The sequence below is a fragment of the Schistocerca nitens genome, chromosome 12 (genome assembly GCF_023898315.1).
Source record: "Schistocerca nitens isolate TAMUIC-IGC-003100 chromosome 12, iqSchNite1.1, whole genome shotgun sequence".
NCBI classification, from domain to species: domain Eukaryota; kingdom Metazoa; phylum Arthropoda; class Insecta; order Orthoptera; family Acrididae; genus Schistocerca; species Schistocerca nitens.
The window spans coordinates 28,262,540-28,282,528 of record NC_064625.1 but is presented as its reverse complement, the minus strand read 5'-3'; the positions used below and the strand labels follow the sequence as shown (position 1 = coordinate 28,282,528).

Below are 19,989 nucleotides of genomic sequence, written 5' to 3'. Positions count from 1 at the left end.
TATATATATATATATATATATGAACAAAAATTGTATACACATCAGAGTGCTGTTTTGTTTTCGTCCTCGCAGTCGGCTTTCACAGTGTCTTATGGGCTTATGATTAGAATATTGTTATTATTATGGAATCTGAATTGGCAATAACAATGCAGAAGGCTGAAGTTCACAAGGAGGGTGGTGTGGTAAGGGCAGCTAGGCAGAGAGTGCTGGAGGGAATGGACAAGTGAGTTGGATGCAGTACATGGACAAAGACAGCAGGAGGAGTTGATGCACAGAGAGTTTCTAGACATATTTCAATTAGAAAATAATGCTATTGAATTTGTGAATGAATTTCTTTTTGTCTTTAATATTTAACCTCGCAGTGCTAAGAAAGTTTGCCTAAATCAAACTTCTACTACAAAAACTCAAAATAACACTTAAACATGTTATTTCTGTCCGTCAGTTGCACAGCTATTCTTCGTAAAGCACCTAGTAAGAAACATCCACAGTGAGACAGTTGGAATCGATCTCTTCTTCAATATCTAGAGCTGTACTCCTGCTTCTGATAGAAATTACAGCTCATATATTTCCCAAGGATACGCCTCTATACTGTACTGCTTAAAACAGCATCATTTTGGGTGAAGTAGTCTGGAGGCAAAATAGTTCCTCATTCGGATGTGCGATACGAGGCTATTCACGAGAATGTCGAAATCAGGAAAACCAAACCTGGCAATCTGCGGATCGGAGCGTGGAGCTGGATTCCCTAATCGTGTAGAGCAATATGTGGATATTGTACATTCTTATCAACCCAACTTCTGATGAATTATATTTGATGCATTATCTACCTAAATATACAGGGTGTTCCCTTTATCTTGAACACCCTAAATAACTGTTTGTCCAGTTGCACATCACAAAATGTTTCAAGCAAATGTTCTTTAGCTGACAGGGGGCATCAATCACATGATTACCTTCGTTGTAGCTTTGTTTTTTACAAAGATTTGAACAGCGGAATGACTTTTTTAAATGGCACCCTACATTTTTTATTCGGTAATTCATTTCCGCTCCTAAAGACCTATTCAAAAATGTATCACAGTGTATCATTCACTGAAACACGACGTTATTAATTACATAACACAACATTGACTTTGAGCCCGGCATCACAAACTCTTCCACTTGCTGGTGTTGTCATAAAACAAATGAAAACAATGTAAAAACATAGGACAAAATTGACTTTGACTCTCCTGTACCATTGCCCAGGAGTAGAACATTCAAAGATGCTCAAAGTCGTGACCCTGGACACCTGTACACTGGTGCACTCGTTGAATGAAAGATTTACTGCTTCCATTATTTCCTGCTGAAGAGAATTACAAGCAAGCAAGATTCCTGTATGTCGTCTGGAGTTGTTGGAATATCCTGATAGACAACGTCTTTAATGCATCCTTAAAGAAGAAACTTCAGAGGATTTAAATTAGGAGCCCTAGCAGGCCAAGTAACTGTTTCTCCTCGACCAATCCATCTGGCAGGATACCTTCGGTTCAGAACACGACGTGCACGCAAGGCATTATGTGCCGGACATCCACCGTGTTGATAGCACGTAAGCAGTCTGGTTCTTGGCGGCACTTCATCCAGAAGAGAAAGAAGAATTCGTCTGAGGAAGTTGGCATACGCTGTGCTGTTTAGACTATCATTGATGAAATAAGGGCCAATAATTGTAGTACCAAGCATCCCACACCGGACGTTAACTCTCCATTGACGCTGTCTAAGCCATCGTGGGTTGTCGCTGGACCAATAATGCATGTTCCTTGTATTTACGTGTCCTTTGTTTGAGAAGGAACATTGATCGGTAAACAGAACATTGGAGAAGAAATTCGGGTTAGCGAGGATTTGCTGCTGTGCCCTCTGACAGAACTCTACACGATTCTGGAAATCATTCCCATGCAATTCTTGATGTAGGTGTACGTGGTAAGGATGGAACTGGTGACGTGTAAGAATATAAGAATACGATGTACACTGGTTTTAGGAATCCCAATCTCGTGTTCAAGCTGTCGTGTGCTCACATGTGGATTCATAGCAACAGAAGCGAGAACAGTAACTTCGGCAGCTTCGTCTGTGCGAGAGCTACGACGATTGCGTTGGCGTGCGTTGAAACTTCCCGTTTCCTGAAGCGTCGCAACAAGACGAGAAAACATCCGTCGGGAAGGCGAGTTCTTGTCAAGGATATCGCTCTCTGTACAGTTCCGCTGCCTGCGTAGTATTTCGCCTGCCTTCAACAACGACAATGTTGATGCAGTTTGTAGGAAGGACAGCCTTTACTGTATGTCTACTCTACACAACGATATTTCAAAGTACTAAACTACTGTGCTAAATGTTGTTGTTGTTGTGGTCTTCAGTACTGAGACTGGTTTGATGCAGCTCTCCATGCTACTCTATCCTGTGAAAGCTTCTTCATCTCCCAGTACCTACTGCAACCTACATCCTTCTGAATCTGCTTAGTGTATTCATCTCTTGGTCTCCCTCTATGATTTTTACCCTCCAAGCTGCCCTCCAGTACTAAATTGGTGATCCCTTGATGCCTCAGAACATGTCCTACCAACCGATCCCTTCTTTTAGTCAAATTGTGCCACAAACTCCTCCTCTCCCCAATTCTATTCAATACCTCCTCATTAGTTATGTGATCTACCCATCTAATCTTCAGCATTCTTGTGTAGCACCACATTTCGAAAGCTTCTATTCTCTTCTTGTCCAAACTATTTATCGTCCATGTTTCATTTCAATATATGGCTGCACTCCATACAAATACTTTCAGAAACGACTTCCTGACACTTAAATCTATACTCGATGTTAACAAATTTCTCTTCTTCAGAAACGCTTTCCTTGCCATTGCCAGTCAGCATTTTATATCCTCTCTACTTCGACCATCATCTGTTATTTTGCTCCCCAAACAGCAAAACTGCTTCACTACTTTAAGTGTCACATTTCCTAATCTAATTCCCTCAGCATCACCCTACTTAATTCGACTACATTCCATTATCCTCGTTTTGCTTTTGTTGATATTCATCTTATATCCTCCTTTCAAGACACTGTCCATTCCGTTCAACTGCTCTTCCAAGTCCTTTGCTGTCTCTGACAGAATTACAATGTCATCGGCGAACCTCAAAATTTTTATGTACCCGTACATAAGAAAACAGTATTGCAGTTACTGTTCTGCTAACGTACATTCCCCATAGATGAGTAGCAGTTCTACCTTCTCTTCTTTGGTGTACATTCTACTCACACAACTCGTCAACTGACGATGGTTGACGGAATTACGGGTGTGCATTCTACTTATGTTTGCAATTGTCCCCTGTTAACGTCAGCACGTGGATGTGTTCAATTACCCCGAGTACCTGCACTAAGTGCTGTTGTGTTATGTAATTAATAACGTTGCGTTTCAGTGAACGGTACACTGTGATACATTTTTGAATAGGTCTTTAGGAGAGGAAATGAATCACCGTATAAAAAATACAGGGTGGCATTTAAAAAAGTCCTACTCTGTTCATATCTGTGTAACAAAAAAAAAATCTACAACGAAGGCATTCATGCTAATTGATTTCCCCCTGACGGCTAAAGGAGATTTGCTTGAAACATTTTGTAATTTGCATCTGGAGAAACACTTATTTAGGGTGGTCAAGATGAATGGGACACCCTGTATAGTCTTGGAACAGAGAATTATTTTCGGGGGTGCGGAATGGTAAGCTCATTTCTCACACAGTGATCAGTCGTGACCTTGCTGACGTGAGAAAGTTAATTTGGTTTCAGAGAGGTAGAGGGAACTATACGTGCGCAAAAAATCCGAGTTGAAAGAGATGAAAAAAAGAAATAAAGTAAATAATTTGAAATATTGCTGTTCTCATTCCGTGAGTTTCCCGTGAACCTGCGTGGTACCATTAGACAACACGTGGTTGACTCATTTCTTCGAAAAGTTCGAGTGGTCTTAATATTATTACGTCATAGACAACATATGGCGCAATCATTAATAATACAGCCACGCAAAGATGTACTTTTCATTTTTAGAACGTGCCGATCCGGTGTTTCGTTCAAAAGCTGTCAAGGAAAGTAGGTCAGCTCAGAAAGTCAGGTTACTTGCGCCTGGAAATTCTGCCACTCAACGAACAACTCAGTTGTGCGCGAAGTATAAATGACAGGGGCCAGTGTTCAGCAGTAACATCGAAGGAGGAGTCTGTACGCCATTTCTGATGCACAGATCGAGAAATAATCGTCAAAATTGTTAGCAAAATATGGGGGTAGGTATTTGTGTTGTGAACTGCCTGTGTTCTGCCGTTGCAGCAATTAAGCAGTAGCTGTGACTAGTAACCAATGTGTATGTACAGGGTGGCCCATATGCTTGTGTTCACGGTTCTAAACTTGTGCAGATGGAGGACAAGAAATTTAATATCAAATAGTATGAAATCGGATACGGGGGCATATGACGTGTCAAAGAGATAGACAGCTACTCTAGGACAACAATGCGTCTTTCACTTGAGCAGAATTTTATTTACCCTCGAGTTATGTCGCGTTGTGTGTGGCGCCCGAGTGTGAGAAGTACTGCAAGATTCATTGCTAGATATCCCTCCAGAACGATTCCATCTCTTCACGGACCTATGTGTATCCTGTGTTACATTTTCGTCTTGTTTCTGTATACCACGGTTCTAAAACTTGTTTTATGTTGTAATCAATCCTTTTAAGCATATGTAACTTAGTACCAGGGTCGACTTAAATTAATGTCTACTTTGAATTGTCACAACAAATTTTAATTCATAATGTAGCATTTCCAGTGTTCAGATGTCTGAATGGACATGCTCCGAAAAACAATAAAAAGTTATTCTCTGGCGGAGGAATGATTAGCTAATGATACCACATTCAGTGCTTTCCCTTGACTTTTAGCCATTCATTATAAATAATCTGCATTTAGCGTATGGTGTGGGTGAGTGGTTTACAAAGTAGAGTGTGTGTGGTAGAGATTGTGGGTATGAAGGTGCGTGGATGGAGATAATTCTGAAGGTATGTGGTATGTAAGTGCGGTGGTGTGTAGGAGTGGGAAAGTCTAATAGTGTATGGGGTATTAGTGTGTTAAGGTGTGTGGCGCCTCTTTATACACCGCTTAGTAATTTAAGGAAGACTGTAATTTTTTTTCCGGAATAATTCTACGTATATGATGGAAATAGCTGTATTATACACTGTTATGATTTATGTAAATTTTCATCTTCGTTTAAGAGAAAACATACAGTAAGGAGCTAATTACTCCTGATTCGTTTCACGTTTACGTATGCATAGTTATTCACGTTAATGATTCGTTCATTCTCTTCCATTCCCCTTTGTCTGTCTTTACGTTTACCATTGAGATTACTGCCTCCGTTCTGATGAATGTACGAGGGCTATTCCGAAAGTAAGGTCCGATCGGTCACCAAATGGAAACGACTATGAAAATCCGATAAAGCTTTGCACAGATGTGTTGGGTAGTGTCTCTAGTATAACCCCAGTTAGCATCACGTCGCTCTTCTCATTTCTGAGCTCGCAGTGAGTGCGTAAAGATGTCTAGAAAATAGTGTCTGCCGCCAAGTACGGGGGCCTGGTGAGAAATTTCCCCTGAAGCTATGCAGCTAACATTACATAACTGTCGTGCTGTTTCGTCTTCAAGACAATTCTCAGCCGCATTCTGCAGGGGCAATGAAGATGCTCCTGCATCGTTTTCAAATGGAAATGTGAGAGTACCCACAATACAGCCCGTAATTGTCTCCCTCTGAGTTTCAGCTCTGGTCACATGAACCGCTGGTTATGAAGACAACATTTCGGCACAAGACAACGAGCCGTAGGCCAGCGTAGAGAATTGGCGGAGAGCACTGGCGGCTGCCTTCTATAGCGAGGGTATGGGAAAGTTGGTACAACGCTACTATACACGTCTAAGTCGGGTCGGCGACTATGGAGATAAGTAGCTGCAAGGTGTATCTAACTGTTGCAAATAAAACATTTTTGATTTTTACCGTGGTTTCCATTTCGCGACCTATCGGACCTTACTTTCGGAATAGCCCTCGTAGGTGTCTGTTTCCAGCTGAAATAATAACGACTGAAAAGAGTCTTTCAACCTTCTTTACGTCATTTGTGTCCCTCACAATTCCGAAACATCAAAGTTAAATGCGGCCATTGCAATTGTACTAGTGGGAGCTTGTGTAATAGGTGTAACGACTTTAACTCATTTTCATTCTCAATAGTCATTACTTGTATCTACCATTCAAAAGAACCTGTGCATAGTTTATTTTATTTCGAAATCCTATACTTTGTTGGGTTATATAGTCTAGATAATTGTACATTCTATATGTGTTTGAAATGCAACCACACAAGCCGAAGCTACTCAGTAACTTTGGCTTGAACAGAAATCATTGTGTTTTTCCTTAATAAAATAGATAATTTAATCCAAGTACTTGTGATAGGAAAAATATGGTTGGTTCAAATGGCTCTGAGCACTATGGGACTTAACATCTGTGGTCATTAGTCCCCTAGAACTTGGAACTACTTAAACCTAACTAACCTAAGGACATCACACACATCCATGCCCGAGGCAGGATTCGAACCTGCGACCGCAGCGGTCACGTGGTTCCAGACTGAAGCGCCTAGAACCGCACGGCCACACCGGCTGGCGGAAAAATATGACATGCAGTCTTTGCTAATAACTCAACACTAAACTGAGGGATATTATTTAACTTAGATAGCCATTTCTCTTAATTGCAGCAAATTTATGGCTGAGATTATAGCTGATCCTGATTACTGCAATCTATAAAAGAAAGATTTCATGATGATCTTGTCGTGAGATAAATTCAAATAATAATAGAGGCCAGTTAGAGAGGTTTGAGGATTCATCAGCATGGGTATACGTCAGTATGTGGGTGTGTAGGTGTGAGCGTGTGTGGGTGTGTGATGTGTCAGTACAGTGTTTGTCAGTGTAGGTAGATGTCAGCATGAGGGCGGGGGATATGCTGATCTCAGGAGTTGTGGGGATGTGTGGGTGCAGGCAAGTGTCAGAACAGGGATGTGTTGGTGTGGGGATATGTGGGTGTAGGGATTTGTTGGTACAGGGATGTATTACTATGGGGCTGTGTGGGTGTGAGGAGTGGGGGTAGTGTAGGTATGGGGATGTTTGGGAGTGGAAAGTGTGGATTTGGGTAGTGTAGGGGTGGGGATGTGTGGGCATAGACAGCATGGATGTGGGTAGCATAGGTGTGGAGATGTGTAGGGTAGAGAGCGTGGATGTGAGTTGTGAAAATACATGGAGGTGGGATTCAGTCAGTGCAGGGATTGTGGGTCAGTGTGTGTCACTCAGGAAACTTTTCAGTGTGGGGATACGTGGATGTGAGGGTGTTGCGTGCGTTGGTGTGGTGTGTGTTGATGAGGTCTCTGTCAGTTTGGTCTGTGTCAGTTTGGTGGGTGTCAGTGTGGTGGGTGTCAGTGTGGTGTGTGTCAGTGTGGTGTGTTTTGGTGTGGAGTGTGAGGATGTATTAGTGTGTGGATGTGTTGGTGTGTGGTCATGGGTGTGTGTGGATGTTGGGGTGTGTGGATGTGGGGGTGTGTGATGGTTTTACTGACCTCCAGAGTACTTTGTTCCGAGCAGTCAGCTGTTGTAGATGTGTTGGTGTGTGGACTTGGGGTGTGTGGACGTGAGAATGTGTGATTGTGGAGATGTGTGATGGTTTTACTGACCTCCGGAGTACTTTGGTCCCTGCAGTCGGCTGTTGTGGATGTGTTGGTGTGTGGACATGGGGGTGTGTGGATGTTGGGGTGTGTGGATGTGGGGGTATGTGTACATGAGGGTGTGTGGTTGTGGAGATGTGTGGTGGTTTTACTGACCTCCAGAGTACTTTGGTCCCAGCAGTCGGCTGTAGGTGGACTGTGCAGCACCCAGTCCTGGGCGGTAGACGTTGTTGCAGGTGCCGTCTATGGTGCGGTACTTCTGGTGCGGGTCACATCCCTGGGGACCCTGTGCAGCGCACTGGCCACCACCGCCGCCGCTGCCAACGCTGCAACACAAAGAGTGATGCATTTTTTAAAGTGCGCATACCTAAACAGAGTATGTTACAACTATTTTTATTTCAGAAAAATTTACAATACTCGAATGAGAAGTAATGCCTCCATCTCTTTGACTTGCGACTCGATGGGAATAATTTAATGAATCAGAGGCGGAAAACTCTTTAAATAATGCTCTTTAATTACAGAAATTTACTTCTTATATAATCACCGTACAGTTGGATACACTTCTGCCAATGACGAACAAGTTTTCTCAAGACGTAATGGAAGAAGTCGACATCCTGTCTGTGCCCCCAGCCTCCTAATTTCTTCATCAGATGCTTAGTGATGCCCCTGCGTGTCTTCTCTCATTATTGGGAGCAGAGAGAAGTAATACTGCATCAACTGGAGACATTGAGGGGGACGTAACACAGCGGTGAACTCCAGTCTCTGAAGCACTGCCGCAGTGGCGCATGAAGTGTGTGATCTGTCATTATCGTGGTGCTGGAAGACATTTAGCTTTTCCTTTTGGTCACTTTGAGAGCCTAGTGCTGTGAGGGAGAATCTACTCCACTGTCTGGTACTTGCCACATACCACAGTTGCCATCTATTCAGGAGTCACGATTTTGGTCGAATTAATCTTCAGTGAATCCTCTTGCCTTATCAGAGTCACAGGTGAATTGACTGCAGTTACCTTTTATAAGGTTACTGAATAACGTATCCTAAAACTATAGTAAATATTCCATCACAATTTAAGATGAATACTACACTACTGGCCATTAAAACTGCTACATCAAAAAGAAATGCAGATGATAAACGGGTATTCATTCGACAAATATATTATACTAGAACTGACATGTGATTACATTTTCACACAGTTTGGGTGCATAGATCCTGAGAAATCAGTACCCAGAACAACCACCTCTGGCCTTAATAACGGACTTGATACGCCTGGGCATTGAGTCAAACAGAGCTTGGATGGCGTGTACAGGTACAGCTGCCCATGCAGCTTCAACAACATACCACAGTTCACCAAGAGTAGTGACTGGCGTATTGTGACGAGCCAGTTGGTCGGCCACCATTGACCACACGTTTTCAGTTGGTGAGAGATCTGGAGAATGTGGTGGCCAGGGCAGCAGTCGAACATTTTCTGTATCCAGAAAGACCCGTACAGGTCCTGCAACATGCGGTCTTGCATTATCCTGCTGAAATGTGCGGTAGCGTTCTCGCTTCCCACGCCCGGGTTCCCGGGTTCGATTCCCGGCGGGGTCAGGGATTTTCTCTGCCTCGTGATGGCTGGGTGTTGTGTGCTGTCCTTAGGTTAGTTAGGTTTAAGTAGTTCTAAGTTCTAGGGGACTTATGACCACAGCAGTTGAGTCCCATAGTGCTCAGAGCCATTTGAACCATTTTTGCTGAAATGTAGGATCTCGCAGGGATCGAATCAAGGGTAGAGCCACGAGTCGAAACACATCTGAAATGTAACGTCCACTGTTCAAAGTGCCGTCAATGCGAACAAGAGGTGACCGAGACGTGTAACCAATGGCACCCAATACCATGACGCCGGGTGATACGCCAATATGGCGATGACGAATACATGCTTCCAATGTGCGTTCACCGCGATGTCGCCAAACACGGATGCGACCATCATGATGCTGTAACTAGAACCTGGATCATCCGAAAAAATGACGTTTTGCCCATTCGCGCAACCAGGTTCGTCGTTGAGTACAGCATCGCAGGCGCTTCTGTCTGTGATGCAGCGTCAAGGGTAACCACAGCCATGGCCTCCGAACTGATAGTCCATGCTGCTGCAAACGTCGTCGAACTGTTCGTGCAGATGGTTGAGATGGTTGTTGTCTTGCAAACATCCCCATCTGTTGACTCAGGGATCGAGACGTGGCTGCACGATCCGTAACAGCCATGCGGATAAGATGTCTGTCATCTCGACTGCTAGTGATGCGAGGCCGTTGGGATCCAGCACGGCGTTCCGTATTTTCCCTCCTGAACCCACCGATTCCATATTCTGCTAACAGTCATTGGATCTCTACCAACGCGAGCAGCAATGTCGCGATACGATAAACCGCAATCGCGATAGGCTACAATCCGACCTTTATCAAAGTCGGAAACGTGATAGTACGCGTTTCTCCTCCTTACACGAGACATCACAACAACATTTCACCAGGCAACTGCTGTTTGTGTATGAGAAATCGGTTGGAAACTTTCCTCATGTGAGCACGTTGTAGGTGTAGCCACCGGCGTCAACCTTGTGTGAATGCTCTGAAAAGTTAATCATTTGCATTTCACAGTATGTTCTTCCTGTCGGTTAAATTTCGCTTCTGTAGTAAGTCATCTTCGTGGTGCAGCAATTTTAATGGGCAGTTGTGTAAAACAATTATATGACCATTACATCACTATACCTGAATGAAGTTTTCAGGATAGCGCTTCTGCATGGTAGTTATTACTTTGAGACAAACATAGTGTAGGCAGTTCAATGGGAATATACTACTGTAAACCATTTACCTGGTAGTGTGTGAGAAATGTGCTACTGATGAGGGCTTATTGCACAGAAGGTGACAGGCAATGGCCTTTGCAACACATATAAAGTGGTAGCAACATTTACCAAGACCTGGTGTCTACCAGCAGCTACTCTGGCCGATGGCCACTCATTACGCTCCGAACCTAATTCTTAAGAGACCTCCCAGCAGATGTCGAAGTGCTTCACATCATGTGTAGGAGAAAAATATTCTATTCTAGGTACGTAGCAAAATTCAATGCTATGGCGGAGGGCACAATTTGCGCCAAAGTCATATCCCCCCCCCCCCCCCCCCCCGCATGTTCCACTCGCGGATCGCGCGAGGGAAAAACGATTGTCTGAACGCCTCAGTACGGCCTCTAATTTCCCTTAACGTTGAATGGTGATCATTGCGCGATTTCAAAGTTGGTGGTAATAATATATGCTCTGCATCAGATTTCGGAATTTAGTGAGCAGCCCCATCCGTACATGAAACTTTCAATGAGATTTGTAACGCTGTCGCGATGGCTAAACGTACCAGTCGCGAATCTTGCCGCTCTTCTTTGGACCTTCACAATCTCTTGAACCAGACCCAACTGGTAAGGGTCCCATTCAGGCGAACAATATTCTAAGACTGGACGAACTAACATATTGTAAGCAATTTCCTTTGTTGAAGGACTGCATCGCTTCAGGATTCTACCAATAAACCGGAATTTAGAGTTTGCCTTTCCAGTTACTTTCGTAATCTGATCATTCCATTTGAGATCATTTCGAATAGTCACACCCAGATACTTGACGGATGTTACCGCTTCTAAGGATTAGGCATTTATTTTTTACTCGTGCATTAATGGGGATTTTCACCTTGTTATACGCAGTTGGTTACACTTACTAATATTGAGAGATAACTGCCAGTCATTATACCACGCGTTTATTTTCTGCAAATCGTCATTGATTTGTTGACAACTTTCGTGTGATACTATTTCGTGTAGACTACAGCATGATCGGCAAACAATTTAATGCCGTTATCAATACCATCAATCAGATCGTTTATGTAAATCGTAAAAAGCAGTGGACCTATTACGCAGCCGTGGGGCACACCTGAAGTTACGCTTGCTTCTGTTGAAGTCACCCCGTTCAGGACGATATACTGTTGCCTGTCTGTTAGAAAATTTTCTATCCAACCGCATATGTCATCGGATAGACCGTAAGCGCGCACTTTTTGGAGCAAGCGACAGTGCGGAACTGAGTCGAACGCGTTTCGAAAGTCTAGAAATATTGCATCAACCTGGGAGGGTTGTTGGGGTAAAAGGGCAGATATTTTTATTGATGACTGAAGACAGTGTACTGAAAAACGTTACATCAATATTTATTTCGTTTGAATACTAACGACTATAGTTATTGAAAGTGGCATGTTTTATTAGGATGGATAGTACCTCCCAGCACATTTGACATTTATGCTTGTTTCACCCTGGGCAGCAGGTCAGGTGCTGACGCGTGGACGCATAATGGTAAGTATATAGTGGCAGGCGTAGACCATTCAGCGGTGCAGTTACGACTGTGCAGAAAACATCAAGTAGTAAATTATGAGACGTGTTTGTGGGATGACTTTAGATGCAGAGGAAACACAACGAACTAGCTGAAGTGGGTACATATTAAGGTACAAATGATCACAGTATCTGCACTTATACCGCTAATACCGCAAATAGAGATATCCTTTAATCTGCAAGCGAACCAACCACAGAAAAAGGAGCAAAAGTGCTTAGATCAACATACGTCCGGAAGTAGATGGTAAGTGTGAAGTACATTACATTACACTTTACACCTTTAAGTCGATTTTCATCCTGAATAACGCAAAGCAATCACACAGAGCTAAATGTGGTGAACGTGACTGGTAGGAAATGTAAGTCATCTTGTTTTTAGTCAAAAATTTTTGAATAGTGTGGGCCATACGATATTGTGCTTTGCCGCCGTGGCGCACCCACTCTGTGTAGGTTTCCTCGTTCTGTTATCCCTCAAACGTCCCGGCAGGTCGACCAAATGACCAGGAGCGACGAACTATGTATGAAGCTGTTGGCAGCCCTGACGCCGGCTACGAGCGATTTTCGCTTGCCGTGTTACAAGATAAGTAATTTAGCTAGTTGGTTCAAATGGCTCTGAGCACTATGGGACTCAACTGCTAAGGTCATTAGTCCCCTAGAACTTAGAACTAGTGAAACCTAACTAACCTAAGGACATCACACACATCCATGCCCGAGGCAGGATTCGAACCTGCGACCGTAGCGGTCCCGCGGTTCCAGACTGCAGCGCCAGAACCGCGCGGCCACTTCGGCCGGCAATTTAGCTAGTAATTAATCGTTTTTGCTGTCTATTCTATAGTATTTACGTGCATTAGTGCCAGACAGACGTGATAAATTGAAGGTTTCATTTTTTATTTGCGTCTGAATAAGATAAGCGAAGCTTCTGTTTAGGACAGTTCCGCGTGTAAGCAAACGTTTGTTTACATTCTTAACTGACGTTAAATACGCGGGATTATTAATTAATTCAGTGCACAATATTCAGTATTTGCGACTATTAGTGTCATTTACCCTCGATACATTGAAGGTAGCAGTTTTTATACGTTTTATTAGGTTATTTTTCGCGTGTACGTAAACGTTTGTTTACATTATAAATACGAGGGTTAATCAGTTTAAGTTAGTGTACAGTACTCAGTATTCACGTTTATTAGTGTCATTTAGACTCGTTACATTGAAGGTAGCACTTTTTATACGTTTCATTAGGAATAGCGATACTGACAGTGAATTGTAACCTTACTTGTATCGACCGTTAACAGTTAAGCAACGGTAAAATACGTGGTAAATTAGTATTACACAACAATATCTGAGTAAATCAGCGTTACAATAAAACTTCCGAGCCGTTCTTACATACGGTTTAGTTAGCAGAAAGCTAAAACTCACCTCGCCGTCTGCTTCAATTCCTTAGTTTGTTGTGGGCTTTAGTGATCGTGTACTGTAAGCCCATCGGTTCCTATAAAGTAGAATTCGCATTTGCGCTTTACACTCTGAACTCTTATTGTTAGCTAAATGTTTTGTTTTGTACCTTCACCTGTCAGTGTACAATACTCAATATTTACGTTTATTAGTGTCATTTAAAGTGGTTCATATGGCTCTGAGCACTATGGGACTTAACTGCTGAGGTTATCAGTCCCCTAGAACTTAGAACTACTTAAACCTAACTGACCTAAGAACAACACACACATCCATGCCCGAGGCAGGATTCTAGCCTGGGACCGTAGCGGTCGCACGGTTCCAGACTGTAGCGCCTAGAACCGCTCGGCCACTCAGGCCGGCAGTGTCATTTAGACTCGGTACATTTTAGGTACAATTTTTTTATAGTTTTATTAGGTCACTTTCGCGTGTACGTAAACGCTTGTTTAAATTACAAATACGAGGGATAATCAGTAGTTGCAGCTTACCGTAGGTCACTGTTTAATTCGTTTATAATATTCACTAGATAGCCCCTATCAGTTTACTGTAGGTCACTGTCTTATTCTTTATTATTCACTAAATAGCCCCTAGCAGGAAAATAACCTCCTGATCTAGCTTCTACCATAAATTTTTATTTTCATTATTGAGTGACCTTTCTGCCAACTAGAGTGTAGCTGTTAACCTTGTGTTGCAGTAGGTTTCCTTAAGTTTTTTTATAGTAAATCAGTTATTATCTAGATTGGTAGGGACTGTGTCTGTTGTGTGCGGATGCAGGAGGAGTTGGCCACAGTCCAAACGCAGCTGGAAGCTTTGTTGGCCACAGTCAACAAGCTCCAGGGTGCCACCTTGAGGTGTGGTGGGGATGGGGTGCCTGGGGCATCCTCTACTGTACTAGATGTGCAGGGGGGGGGGGGGAGAGTCACAGCTCTCTGAGCTGACATCAGGTGCGACTGAGCTGGCTGGCCCACTCTCACCTCAGTGTGGGTGGCGGACTGTGTTGAGGTCTCGAGCCTCAAGGCGAAGGCTCCATGGGGGACGCAGGCTCCTCCCAAATCCCATGCACTTTGCTAACAGATTCAGTGTGCTATCTGATGCTGGGGGGAAGGTTGAGCCGGACCAGAATGCACCTTCTGCCAGGATAGTGGCCGCTCCTTCAGCAAGGTTATTGGGGGCTCCAGTGTTAGACGGGTCATGGAGCCCCTCAGGAACATAGCGGCAAGGGCGGGGAAGAAGTCCAACATTCACTCGGTGTGTTTGCCGGGGGCCTTGTCCGGGATGTGGAAGAGGCTCTTCCGGCGGCTATAGAGCGTGTGGGGTTCAGTCAGCTGCAGATAGTTGCGCATGTCAGCATCAGCGATGCCAGTCGTCGGGGTTCCGAGGAAACCCTTAGGTCCTTTCGACGGCTGGCTAAATTGGCGAAGGCGACCTCCATCTCTCGAGGAGTGGAAGCCGAGCTGACGATCTGCAGCATCGTACGCGGGGTGGGCCGGGGTCCTCTGGTTTGGAGTAGAATGGAGTCTAAACTAGAGGCTACGTCGACTCTCTGACGAAAATGGTTGTAGATTCCTCGACCTATGCTGTAGGGTGGAAGGTTGTAGGATGTCCCTCGATAGATCAGGGATGCACTACACAGGAAGCAGCTACATGGGTAACACAGTGTGTGTGGCATGCACATGGGGGTTCTTTAGATTAGGTTCCTCCCCACGGGAAACAAACCGCTGGCCTGAAAAATTACCAGTTCATGTTACTAATGTGGGTGTGCCAACTGTAAAAATTGTTAGTTCGCCTAAACAGGTTATTCCAAAGGATTTAAATACGCTAAATCTCATGTTAGTAAACTGTCGAAGTGTCTGAAGCACGATCCCCGAGTTACGCTCCGAAATAAACATTAGGAGAGCTTCTGTAAAGTTTGGAAGGTAGGAGACGAGGTACTGGTGGAAGTAAAGCTGTGAGGACGGGGCGTGAGTCGTGCTTGGGTAGCTCAGTTGGCAGAGCACTTGCCCGCAAAAGGCAAAGGTCCCGAGTTCGAGTCTCGGTCCGGCACACAGTTTTAATCTGCCAGCAAGTTTCATATCAGCGCACACTCCGCTGCAGAGTGAAAATCTCATTCTGGAAACATTACAAATGCCAATATTGTATTAGGTACCGAAAGCTGGTTGAAACCAGACATAAAAAGCAGTGAAATTTTGAACTCGGATTGGACAATGTTTGGGAAGGATAGGACTGATGCTATGGCAGGTGGTGTGTCCATTGCAGTTAAAAGCTGTTTAAACGCAGTTGAGATCGATACTGGGTCGGACTGTGAAACAGTCTGGATAAAGCTGTCAATCAGACAAGGATTGACCATTGTATTGGGATGTTTTTATAGACCACCACCATCCGCAACAAACGTCTCAGAACGTTTCAGGGAAAGTCTTGAGTACATAGGAAATAACTATCCAAATTATCCATTAGTTCTAGGTGGAGACTTTAATCTGACCTAAATTGACTGGGAAAATTACACGTTTATCACAGGGAGGCAGAAGCAAAGATTCGTGTGAATTTATTAGAATAACGCTCTCAACATACAACCTTGAGCAATTGGTTAGAAAACCGATTCGAGATGGGAACATATTAGATATCTTGGCGACAAACAGACCTGATCTTTTTGAGGAAGTTAATCTAGAAGAAGGTATTAGCGACCATTACGTCGTTGTGGCTTCTATGTCAGTACCGAGCGAGGTGGCGCAGTGGTTAGCACACTGGACTCGCATTCGGGAGGACGACGGTTCAATCCCGTCTCCGGCCATCCTGATTTAGGTTTTCCGTGATTTCCCTAAATCGCTTCAGGCAAATGCCGGTATGGTTCCTTTGAAAGGGCACGGCCGATTTCCTTCCCCATCCTTCCCTCACCCGAGCTTGCGCTCCGTCTCTAATGACCTGGTTGTCGACGGGACGTTAAACACTAATTTCCTCCTCCTCCTCTATGTCAGTGGAAGTTGCAAAAAAACCAAAGAAACAGCGTAGAGTTTACTAGTTTGGGAAAGGTTCAAAAAATGGTTCAAATGGCTCTGAGCACTATGGGACTCAACTGCTGTGGTCATTAGTCCCCTAGAACTTAGAACTACTTAAACCTAGCTAACCTAAGGACATCACACTCATCCATGCCCGAGGCAGGATTCGAACCTGCGACCGTAGCAGTCGCACGGTTCCGGACTGCGCGCCTAGAACCGCGAGACCACCGCGGCCGGCAGTTTGGGAAAGGAAATAAAAGTGTCATTAATGAATATCTTCGTAGTCAGCTCCAAGCACTCACCGTGGGACACAAAGATATTGAGTATCTTTGGTCTGAATTTACAGGTATTGTCCACCATGTGCTAGAGAAGTATGTGCCTAACAAAACTATAGGGGAGGGAAAGGATCCATTTTGGTACAACAAACATATTAGGAAGTTGCTGAGAAAGCAAAGAATTTTGCACAGTCGTTTTAAACGTAGTCACTGCCCCGCTGACAAACAGAAATTATGCGAAATGAGAGCATCTGTCTGAAGGACAATGAGAGAGTCTTTTAACGAATTTGAAAGCGATATTTTATTTGCAGATTCTAAAAATTACCCTATAAATGTTGGTCGTACGTAAAATCCTTGAACGCTACAAATAATTCAATACCTCCTCTTGCTGACAGTACGGGTAATGTAACTGATGGTGATAAACAGAAGGCCGAAATTCTAAACTTAGCTTTCAAAAACTCGTTTACGGTAGAGGACTGCAGCACCATTCCCCCTTTCAACTATCGAAGAAAAGCAAGGATGGCTGACATAGTGTTTAGTGTCTCTGGGACTGTACAACAGTTAAGATCCTTGGACGCCAAGAAGGCATCTGGCCCAGACGATATATGTTGACTACGCTACAAATATAGTATCGTTCTTATCCATCATCTGTCAGAGATCATTGGAACAGTTGAAAGTTCCACGGGACTGGAAGAAGGCCCAGGTCGTAGCAATCTGTAAAAAGGTTAGAAAATCGGATGCACATAATTACCGGCCAATTTCACCGACATCGATTTATTGTAGAATCATGGAACATATTTTGTGTTCAGACATAATGACCTTTCTAGACTCTGAGAAGCTCATCTGCAGAAACCAGCACGGTTTTAGGAAGCAACGGTCATGCGAGACACAGCTGGCCCTCTTTGGGCATGATATACAACAGGCTCTAGATACTAGCTCCCAGGTTGATGCCATATTTCTCGACTTTCGAAAGGCGTTCGACTCAGTTCCGCACTGTCGCTTTCTACAAAAAGTGCGCGCTTACTGTGTATCCGATGACATATGCGGTTGTATAGAAAGTTTTCTAACAGACAGGGAGCAGTATGTCGCCCTGAACGGGGTGACTCGAGCAGAAACAAGCGTAACTTCAGGTGTGCCCCAGGGCAGTTTAATAGGTCCTCTGCTTTGTACGATTTACATAACCGATCTGGTTGATTGTATTGGCAGCGGCATTAGAGTGTTTGCAGATGATGCTGTAGTCTACAGGAAAGTAGTATCACACGAAAGTTGTGAACAAATCAATGAAGATTTGCAGAAAATAAATGCGCTGTGTAATGACTGGCAGTTATCTCTCAATATTAATAAGTGTATAAGTATAACAAGGCGAAAATCCCCTTTAATGTACGAGTACAAAATAAATGCCCAGTCCTTGGAAGCGGTAACATCAGTCAAGTACCTGGGTGTGACTATTGGAAATGATCTCAGATGGAATGGATTACACAAGTAATGGGTAAGGCGAACTCTAGATGGCGGTTTATTGGTATAATCCTGAAGCGATGCAGTCCTTCAACCAAGGAAACTGCTTACAATACGTTAGTTGGTCCAGTGTGAGAGTATTGTTCGTGTGTATGGGACCCTTACCAGTTGGGTCTGATTCAAGAGATTGAGAAGGTCCAAAGAAGAACGGCAAGATTCGTGACTGGTACATTTAGCCATCGCGAGAGATTTACAAATCTCATAGAAAGTTGGAAGTGGGACACACTTGCAGATACACGACGCGCTAAACGGAACGGGCTGCTCACTAAATTCCGAAATCCAATCTTCACCGAGGATGTAGAGCATATATTATTACCACCAACTTTCAGATCATGCAATGATCACCATTCAAAGATAAGGGAAATTAGAGCTCATAGTGAGGCGTTCAGACAGTCGTTTTTCCCTAGGGCGATCAGCGAGTGGAACAGAGGGGGTGGGGGTGGGGGTGGGGGGTGGGGGGGGGGGAATATGACTTTGGCGTGAATTGTGCCCTCCGCCACACACCGCTTGGTGGCTAGCGGAGTATATATGTAGATGTAGATGTGGAACAATCCCATCAATATAAAGTAAACCGATTAACAAGTACTTAACGCTGCTTTTCACTTGTTGAGAATTATTTGGATAAAGGACTTTCCCAGTTCGACGATTTTCGTTTAGTTTCGGGTTCGTAGCCAACGATCTTCCTTTCGACATCAGTAGAAACCTTTCAATAAAGTCAGAATGGTCTTGAGGTTGTTGTTTTAGTTGCCTGTGGACTCCCAAGCAAGGTTGCGCCTGATAGTTTTGAAACAGCCCTTGCACAGTCTTTGGCGCAACCCTTCTCAGATTTTCACTTCTGACAACATCATCGGCGTAGCGGATGTCTCATTGTAGCTGCCCGGTACGCACGCTTTATTATAATGAATCATGTAAACATGGATGCTCCTAGAAGGCGATTCCATGATATGTTATTAGTTTCACGTATCATTTCTACCATTGCATCTGATCGGTGCGAAGGCGTTACGGAGATGATAGATAAACTTCAGTGGAAGACTCTGCAAGAGAGACGCTCAGTAGCTCGGTAAGGGCTTTCGTTGAAGTTTCGAGAACATACCTTCACCGAGGAGTCAAGCAGTATATTGCTCTCTCCTACGTATATCTCGCGAAGAGACCATGAGCATAAAATCAGAGAAATTAGAGCCCACACAGAGGCATACCTAGAATCTTTCTTTCCACGAACAATACGAGACTGGAATAGAAGGGAGAACTGATAGAGGTACTCAAGGTACCCCCCCCGACACACACCGTCAGGTGGATTGCGGAGTATGGGTGTAGATATACACTCCTGGAAATGGAAAAAAGAACACATTGACACCGGTGTGTCAGACCCACCATACTTGCTCCGGACACTGCGAGAGGGCTGTACAAGCAATGATCACACGCACGGCACAGCGGACACACCAGGAACCGCGGTGTTGGCCGTCGAATGGCGCTAGCTGCGCAGCATTTGTGCACCGCCGCCGTCAGTGTAAGTCAGTTTGCCGTGGCATACGGAACTCCATCGCAGTCTTTAACACTGGTAGCATGCCGCGACAGCGTGGACGTGAACCGTATGTGCAGTTGACGGACTTTGAGCGAGGGCGTATAGTGGGCATGCGGGAGGCCGGGTGGACGTACCGCCGAATTGCTCAACACGTGGGGCGTGAGGTCTCCACAGTACA

The 19,989-nt window shown here is 44.2% G+C and overlaps 1 protein-coding gene across 1 annotated transcript in view; it reads right to left on the bottom strand.

Moving 5' to 3' along the window:
- The window catches only part of LOC126215049 (peroxidase-like), a 276,437-nt gene that overhangs the window by 81,539 nt on the left and 174,909 nt on the right, over positions 1-19,989 (bottom strand). The window contains exon 5 of the mRNA XM_049941691.1: positions 7,858-8,027. Coding sequence (XP_049797648.1) covers positions 7,858-8,027 — 170 coding nt within the window. The remainder of the gene's footprint in view (positions 1-7,857; positions 8,028-19,989) is intronic.